The sequence below is a fragment of the Pygoscelis adeliae genome, unplaced genomic scaffold, assembly GCF_000699105.1.
Source record: "Pygoscelis adeliae isolate BGI_AS28 unplaced genomic scaffold, ASM69910v1 Scaffold458, whole genome shotgun sequence".
NCBI classification, from domain to species: domain Eukaryota; kingdom Metazoa; phylum Chordata; class Aves; order Sphenisciformes; family Spheniscidae; genus Pygoscelis; species Pygoscelis adeliae.
Genome location: NW_008825352.1, coordinates 395,077 through 404,301, shown reverse-complemented (window position 1 = coordinate 404,301; position 9,225 = coordinate 395,077). Strand labels below are relative to the sequence as shown.

The 9,225-nt window shown below is 47.8% G+C and overlaps 1 protein-coding gene across 1 annotated transcript in view; it reads left to right on the top strand.

Moving 5' to 3' along the window:
• Nucleotides 1–9,225, top strand: part of ATP6V0D1 (ATPase, H+ transporting, lysosomal 38kDa, V0 subunit d1) — a 30,779-nt gene that overhangs the window by 13,394 nt on the left and 8,160 nt on the right. The window contains exon 5 of the mRNA XM_009330379.1: nucleotides 7,527–7,705. Coding sequence (XP_009328654.1) covers nucleotides 7,527–7,705 — 179 coding nt within the window. The remainder of the gene's footprint in view (nucleotides 1–7,526; nucleotides 7,706–9,225) is intronic.

Below are 9,225 nucleotides of genomic sequence, written 5' to 3'. Positions count from 1 at the left end.
GAAGAGTAAAAGTGAGAAAACTTGTGGATTGAGATAAGAACAGTTTAATAATTGAAATAAAATAAAACAGTAGTAAAAATAAAAAAAGAATATACAAAGCAAGTGATGCACAATGCAGTTGCTCACCGCCCGCCGACTGATGCCCAGCCGGTCCCCGAGCAGCAGCCCCCCTGGCCAACTCCCCCCAGTTTCTATACTGGGCATGACGTCCCATGGTATGGAATGTCCCTTTGGCCAGTTGGGGTCAGCTGTCCTGGCTGTGCCCCCTCCCGGCTTCTTGTGCACCCCCAGCCTGCTCAGTCGGCAGAGCATGGGAAGCTGAAAAGTCCTTGACTGGTGTAAGCACTGCTTAGCAACAACTAAGACTTTGGTGTGTTATCAACATTATTCTCATCCTAAATCCAAAACACAGTGCTGTACCAGCTCCTAGGAAGAAAATTAACTCTATCCCAGCCGAAACCAGGACAGGCCATTAAACTCGCTCAGCTTTCTCAGCTACTTCAGGCAGTTTTGGGGGCAATGTGAGTTTGCACAGTGCAGCCTTTAATCTTCTTTTATATCCTTGGAATGTTTGGGGTTTGGTGGGTTGTTTTTTTTTTTTAGTGCTTAACATGTAAGGAAGGTAAGAAAACAGTATATGCAAGTTTGGCTTTTGCAGCTGGTCTGTGTGAAAGCAGCATGATTAGATGTTTCTGGTCAATATTTAAAATGTAATTAGTGCTGAAGTCTGCTGAGCACAGAGTGCCAGGACTCAGCCTTGCTTACCAGCCTAGTGTTTCTCAAGCTCTGAAGTCGATTTTTGAGGCATCAGGTTTAAGCAACCAGAGACTCTTGCATGAGGCTGCAAGGTGTTCAAAAGATACCCTGGTGTTTCAAGGGGTTTGTACGCATCTAGAACACAACGTCATATTCATAAAGCCTCAAAATTAGAAGTACTTCATCTAGCTTTTTTCCTCATTAGCCTTTAACACAGCTAACACTGTATGACTGCTTGTAAGTTACCGGATGATACCACTGGAAAACTGAGGTCAGTATCCCAAGGGACCTAGACTCACTAGAAGATGGTAAAAATCATGTGGAGATGCAGCTAAATATAGATTAATGCTGAGAACATTCCTGGATACTTGGATTTGAAAGGCTGCCACAGTCTCTGTAGTACTGTGAAGTTATAACTCTTTGCTGTGAAATGGTCTCGTCGATCTAAGTTTAGCAGGGCACCCGCTTATTGGCTGAGTGCCCTTGGTTTGTGGTGGCAACCATGAAATTCTCAGCTTTCTCTTTGGCAGATTCACAAACCTACCACTTAGGTGTGGTTTTTATTGGTGTGACTCTAGGAAAGACAGTGTGCAAAGATAGAAAGAGATCAACGCACTGAGCTGATGATGATGAGCACCGTCACATGCTGCATCTACTCTTGCTGTTCCCTGCACTGCCTGAGCTTCAGCTGCAGACGAGGTGTAAAACCGCTCCTGGCCAGAAGCTGCTGGTCTGACTTGTTCTAGTCTGAGCTGAAAAACTGATTTAAGGATTTGACTCGGTTCATCTACTGTCTATTAATTGAACAAGCCTCAGTGAGGCACCGAGGTCTTCCTGATGCGCAACATCCCTCTCCTTTCCAGTTCAGGACAGCTGTGTAGTTGTTTACTAATGATCTTAAAACGATGCTCCAGATACAAGCATCTCAGCTGTTGGCACTATTCTTAGTGTCAGCTACTGCTCTTTTGTGCTTTGAAGTCTGTGCGTTGCTTTCCCCCGTGACTGCTTACATTCGGAGCTTGAGAGAGGTATGACAAGTGGCTCTGCATACCAGCACCTTTGCTCAGGTCTTGAACCCAGTGGGATAAAGAGATGGGTCTGGGTACTTACGCACAAACCCAAGGAAGCAGCGGTACAACCAACCCGAAACTTTTTTCTTAGGTTACTTCCCCCCCAGCCCCTGAGTACATGAGCTGGATGAGCTGCAGAAGGGAAGCACTAGATGCTAAAGGGACTATAGTCAAAACAACTTCATCATCGTTAAAGCTGTCTCTAGAATTCATGCAGAGTTCAGAGCACTGCTCTGATCCTGCTGGAGATTTCCCTTTTTCATCCCAAAATAAACACATGCTTCTACAGTAATCTGAGTAACTGCCCAATGCAATAGTCACATAGTGACTTTTGCCTTGCTAGCATTAGTCTGCATTAAAGTCTAATGCTGGTTTTGGAAAGCGGTAAAGTTGCCTGAGCGATGCAATACCTTAACCCGTCCTGGCAAAGCTCCCGAGCCGCAGCCCGGTTCTTCCGTGCTGTGCACTTCTGCATCAGCCCGCCGCTCTCTGGGTTTGCTGTTGACATGGAGGGCTGTCCTCATGACCCCTTGCAGAGCAGCTGTTAAGCTACAGTTTGGCAAGGCTTTCAGAGGATCCCTGAGAAACGCAGGTCATGCAATGTTCCATCATTAGTCATGCTTTGTGACCACTTGCAGTATTGTTTATGGTTTCTTTAGTATCCTGGAACAGAAGGCAATAAAAAACCAACCTATCTGCTGTAGGACAATGACTCTTTATGATTAGATTAGATTAGTAAGTGGGGGAGGGAGAAGCCCTAACTGTCTTGGGGTAGCTGCCTTGCAGGGTTATGCCCAAGTGCCTTCAGGCCAAGTTGTAAATGCCCCATGGGATGAGCTTTCATGCATTTTATGTCCTCCCCTGCTAAAAAGCCTTTCCCAATATTCAGCGGGCCATTGCAATCTTTCTTGCGTGTCTCGTTTATCTGTGGCTGTACTTAAGTAACTCCAAAAGGAGGAAGACATACATTGTCAAAGTACCTGTACATGGTTTTTGCATGTGTACTCTCCTCCTTGATTCTGTTTGATAGCTATCCATGGATGAGTATCCCAGAAGTTAGCTTCTGGGGCCTGGCTCTCCTCTGTTTTCTTGGACAAATCTCTGCTGTGCCTGTCTGAGACCGTACCTCCCTAAACCAGCAGTGAGAATGATCTCTCTGACGTGCTGCTGCTGGGAGGAACGCTTCCCCCCCCCCGCACACTTTTTGGCTTCTCTAGGCATATCCTAGCCTGGATTTATTCTCTTTACGTAAGTGTCACCCAGTGCATATTGTGCTGAACTGGGTGTCACTGGAGGAGCGAAGACACTGGCCCCGGTTGTCTCGGACTTCAGGAAGCCGTAAGCCAACATCTCTCTCCTGCTGTGGATGATATTTCTATGCTTGCTGACTCTTTCCTGTCCTTCAGTAAGAAATTCTACTCTTCTGTGAGACATTACTAATGCTTCTCAGTATCAACTGAAATTGTATTTCTGTGAATGTGAATTTCTGGAATATACCACACCTCAGTTCAGTGGGTGACAGGAAGAGCGAGGCAGGGTGTAACTGTGCATGTGAAACTCTGACTGAACATCCATTCTTTGTGTCCACCTCCCGGTGTGGGCAGATAGCAGCTCAAAGCAGGCGTGTAAAACACATTCTTGCCCAAGAGAGTTTTGCTACGGTCTTTGTGGAGCCAAGGTTGGGGGCTTGAGGTAAGGTGCCATTTTACCACTTAATTAAAGCCGTGCCACCCTGTGGCACTGGCTGTAGCTTACGTAGAGCCTCCATGTAGTGCTTTCTTCTCTGAACTCCTACTGAGTGTTCCCAGTGAGCTAGTCCCAGGAGCATGTTGGTCCTTCTACCTGTCTCCAGTCTCCCACCAGACCATCCTGTGTCCTAATCTCTTTTCCATGCCAAGGGGGCTGTGGTAAGACTTCACGGTGTTACAAGCGATCAACTACTCTTGTTTTCCAACATGTCCCATAGTCTGGTCCTCTTATTATCTGCACTGAGAGCTAGTGAAGGTTAAAATGCTCTTGGAGGGGTCTGAGCATGCATTAACCATGAAAGCTGAAACATTTGAAGCTGGTCAGAACCTAATAGGAGATGGGGAGGATGATGACAAAAGCCACTCTATTAAACAAGTAGTTGGAGGTTCCTAGGAAAACTACTGCCACCGTAATAAATCTAATCCTTTGGGCCTGGGAGGAAATGCCAGCATAGCCAGGACCTCTGCTGTGGTCTTAGTACAGCTGTGCAAATGGAGGCAGACGCGTTCTTGTTGGGACCTGGCATGGGAAAACAAGCGTTGCCCCTTCCACAGATGAGAAGAGGCTTTTCCAGCTGCCCTGGCACTGGAAGGCTTGCCTCGTAGTCATGACTGACTGAGCCATGACTGTTTTTACTGGGATGAAGCAGGGACTGAATGTGAATAAACGCGGTCTGGGCTTGCTTGAAGGAAACAGAAACTATCAGGAAGGATTATGTAGTGGTGCTGGTGTCTGCCTGGCCTCGGCAAGCATGAGAAGACCTTTGTCCTGCTGCAGCTCTCTTGTTATCGTAAAGGTTTGAAATGCTGTCGCAGTGGAAATTTGAATGAGAAATTTCCCCTCGATCTTGTGTGTGGTAACTCCTCTTCCTGCAGGGATGAATCCTCCTCTGACAGCAAGATTTAAGTAATCTCAATAGGTAAAGTACTCTTCCAAAAAGTTGCTGCTGGGCCTCCTTAGAGGCCTTGGCATTTGGTCTATAGACTGTGCATTTTCCCAGACTTCCCTGAAGGATGAGGAAACAAGCAAGTTAAGGGGTATAAATGAAATGGGGAGAGTCATGCTTTGCACTCTGGCAGTGGAAACCAGCTGGGTTGTCTTCCCTGGGACCGTCAGTCTGAAAGCAGGAGCTTCTCACATGTGAAGAGGGCCAGACCTGGGCTGCTCTCCCCAAACCTGGTTGTGGTTTTCATGCTGAGCTGGACTGGGAGGGCACGGACGAGCTCGGTGTGACTCCAGTAAGCCGGGAGCTAAGCCGCTCTGAACATCTGCGAACAGAAAGGGCTCCAGGCACTTTCCCTCAGTTCCTCGTGTATGGTTGACTTTGGCCGGGCTCCTTGCAAGTTGCAAATATCTTTCAGAGAGCAAGATCCGTGGTAAGCTGGGAATAGCGAAGAGGTGTGCTAGGGTACCATGCAATGACCATATATCCTGGCCTGTTCCTTCACTGCAGGCTGAGTTGAAGAAATGAATTTGGTTTGGTTCTATGTTGTTGTCTGTCTTTGGTGAGAGTAATCCTGTGTATGGTCTTTCCTGAAAGCTACTGTGCCGCACTAAGCGAACTTGCATGTGTTTGAGGGCAGATGGTGGAGGTGGGGAATGATCTGCTGTATTCTTGGCTTGGCACACCTCACAGAGATGCATCTGTGTGAGGGTGCAGATGCTTGTATTTACCAGGAACCAGCTGCTTACTGCAAGGGACTTATCCTCAGTTCTCATAAACAGGCCCTTCTTGCTGTCCTGGAGATTGCAATGATGTCCATGGTGAAAGTTGCACAAACAGAAGGGAGGATAATGACCCTGCAGATTAAAGGGCAAAAAGAGGTTTCCTAGTACATGAAGCTTGTGCTGATTGCCCTGGTTCTAGATTCAACATCCCTGGAAAGGTAGGCTGCAAACACAGAGAGACTCTCTGCAAAAATGGTGGGGCCAGGAGGTGCGTTACCCAGCCCTGCAGCGTGGAGAAAAAAGCAGCACCTGTTTGAGGAACTAAGGTGTGGATTTGTTCATGGACATGCCCTTTGAGCGTATTTGAGAGGCAGTAAGCCCATCTAATAAAAACTACCGAAATCTGCCTTTAACTGGCTCTGCTTACCTGCCTTTGATGTGGTGCAAAGGGAAACAGGGCTGCACTATGTCCTCCTTGTCAGCTTGGAAATATAAAGACTAGCAGCATCCTAATGCCTGACAAACATGCGCAGAGCCCTGCCGTCCCTGCCCTTGCCCCAGTCCTGGTGTGCTGGCCTTAAGCTCTGTTTCTTCAGTAACCAAGTACACGTGGGAAGCCTGAACCTCAACAGAGCTCCAACTCCAGATGTGCACAGCTCCTTCTGCTGTTCTAGTTCAGGCCTGATCCTGTTTGTTTTGGAGCAGCTCCTGCCAAGGAGCTTCTTCAAGTCTTTTCCATCATCTAACTTTTTAGATTTAGAGCTCTAGCAGTGAGAGCAAGGGAGTGTAAAATCCCAAATATCCTGCTCTTCCAGCATCTGTGCCCCTTCCCTGTGCTGCTGAGGGACATTTGCAAGGGCATCTTCCTCTGGCTGAAAAAAACCCCAAAAACAAACCAAAAACCAAACCCTCATCTCGTTTGATGTTTTTCAGGTTCTCAGCTTGGTTGGCTTATGGCTCAGCTGGTGGTGGAGGTGCCTAGAGCACCACTCCTGTTCTTGCTGGGCACACTTTTCCTCTCAGCTCCTCGTATTTACATGATGTCTTGATCCCTTGCTTGGACCTTCTACTTGGAGAAGGCCACCAGCCTTTCTTGTATTCCCAGTCTTCGGGCCAGCTGTGTCTCCCTTCTCTGGCTGGACTGGGAGAACTGGGAGGTGATCTTCTGCCTCTGCTTGGCACTGGTGGAGGCCTCACCTGGAGTGCTGTGCCCGGTTTTGGGCTCCTCAGTGCAAGAGAAACATGGACATACTGGAGAGAAGGGCCACAAAGGGCTTGTGTTGGTGGAACTTGTGCTGAGTGCCGTGGTTCCAGATGGAATGTCCCATTACTGCAGTACCAAAGACTGAATCTGCTAATCCTGTATAATGTAAGCGGACAACTTGGTTAGGGACGTCATAATATGGGCTAATGCAAAAGAGCGTGCAGTTTTTGATGGCAGAGGTGTGAAAAAGCTTGTGTGTAGTTCCGTGAGGGTGTGAATGAAGGTTGTGCCAAAGCTGCCAACCTTGTTGTTTTTGGAAGGGAGCGGGGCTGCAGAAATGTGACCCTTTCTCCATGGTCTTGGCAAGATGGAGCGGTGCTGCTGGCGATGAAGCTGAGCTCAAGTCAGGCTATCTGTAGGTTCCCCTTTGCTGGTGTCCTACCATGCACGCTTTTGCACGTGCTCTCTACAGAGCATGGCAGTGCGAGGAGAGCAGTGGGAATGCTGGAAAGACAACTGTTCCCAGCTACCTTGTGGGAGAGTGTGGGGAAGCTGGAGCCAGGCTCCTCTTGGACGTGTGTGGGGTTAGGATGAGAGACAGTAGACAAATGGCCACGAGGGAAATTCTGAGTAGCTGTTAGGAAAAGACTTTGTTGCGAGTGTGGTCAGACCCTGGAGCAGAGCCCCAGGAAGGCTGCGAGATATACATCCTTGCAAATAATTCAAAGTTCAGCTGGACAAAGCCCTGAGCAGCTGGAGCTGGCCATGCTTGGAGCTGGACATTGGGCCAGAGACCTCCTGAAGTCCCTTCCAATCTAATCTCTTCAATGGTAGGTAGGAGATGCCCAGATAGTGTGGTTCAGCTGTAGCATAAATCACAGCCTGGGACTATGCTTGACTCCTTCTTCCCAGGCTGGCACGATAAGGAGACATTAAGGAGGCACCTTACTAGTCCTTCGTGGGAAGGGTGCATTTTTCCGGAGATGTTCACCGGGACTGAAGATGTGTGCCCGCCTGGTGCCAGGTGTTGGTTTTTGTAGTATTTGTATTGTGACTGGCTTCCTCTTGGGTTCCTCCAGGTACAGCTACATGATTGACAACGTCATTCTGCTGATCACTGGGACCTTGCACCAGCGTTCGATCTCCGAACTGGTGCCCAAGTGCCATCCTCTGGGAAGTTTTGAGCAGATGGAAGCCGTGAACATTGCTCAGACGCCTGCGGAGCTCTACAATGCAATCCTGGTGGACACTCCCCTGGGTGAGCGGAGCCTTTCAAAATACTTCTCAGCTGTGTGTGGAGCAGATGTCCCTTTCTCCCCAAGTCTACCTAGGTCCAACTAAGTCTAAGTTGTGCTCCAGGAAGACAAGGCAGTGGGTAATGTGCAGATGTGGCTGTACCGCCTGTGGTGGCTGGACTTGAGTTCAGGTTTATGCCTGTCCTATGCCAGTTCTTCCTCTGAGGACCAGCTAGCTCTCTCTACGCTTCAAGAAATGTCCAAACCAGCACACTGGTAGTGCAAATTGCTGGGAAATTTGGTTTGTGTGAGCCAGGCCTTGAGCTGTCATGGCAGTGCAGGTATAGCTGGATCTGATCTGCTAGAGATGTCCATTTACCAGCACTTCTGGGAATTGTCATCTGAAATTAGGGAGGAAGGAGAAAGTTTGAGCGGTCTTAGACTATGCGATCTTTTTAATAACTGTCATGGGACACATGGTACACGTGCTTCCGTAGTGAAGGGCTATCGGGTCCTCTGCTGGAATGAGTCACTTAATTTCCAGCACTTTTAGCTGGACCATTGGGCAACTTCATGTAGGCAATTTTTGTAGATAATTATAGAGATCTGCACACGCCCGATCTTGTTCTGATACTGATAAAATTAGCTCTAGATCAAGGAAAGCCCTTTACATACCAAAAAACCTCAACCAGCAACAGCAAAAAAGAAAAAAATCTCCAAAAGCCTTTTTGAGCTCATTGTGTAGCAGGATCCTGCCTCAGGGCTACAAGCCTTGACCAGGAGGCGCATGACACTAAAACCAAGTGTCTTATGAACAGTCAGACAGATAGGTTCTTTAAAGATAAATGTGTAGGAAGTGGTTCTGGAGAAAATATGGAAGTCTTTTGCAGTAGTAGGAGAGGTGGTCATAGGACACTTTCTAGGTTAGCATCTGTGGGCAAAAAAGTAATGAAGTACGCCTGAGTCAGTGATTAATCATTCTTTTGGGGTTGCTAGAAAGAACAAAACACTTTAAATCATCATATTGTCTTTGATAGAAATAGTTGGTTTTGGAACTGAAAGTGCTTTTGCAAACGCTCTGTGTAATAATGCGGCAAGTGAAGTAGTTGTCATGGAAAAATGATTTGCCAGATACAGCCCAGCAAAGGAGGGAAAACATGTCTCGAGAGATCTGGGTTGCAAGGTAGGGCAACGACGCAGCAGGAGAACTGAGGCTCTGCATGCAGCTGAGTTGAGCCCGCTGTAGGGATGATGTGTGGGAAGAAAATCCTCCTCATGAGTAAGCGGGAACCTTCCCATTTTGGCAATAAGATAGAACCAAGTATTTCAAAGATAATAGTTCTCTGAGACCTTAAAAATTCTGGCTGTGTATGGAGTGAGAATGCCCCATTACACTGGCAAGGTGGTTCTGGAGAACACGGCTGGTAGTTGAGGGTCTTTGCCTCTTGCATTCATGCACTTGTACATGAGTGAGCTTTGCCTGCTTCTGCCCTGGCTAGGCTGAGATCTTCGGACCTTTGCCCCGGCCATGCCCTTGAGGCTG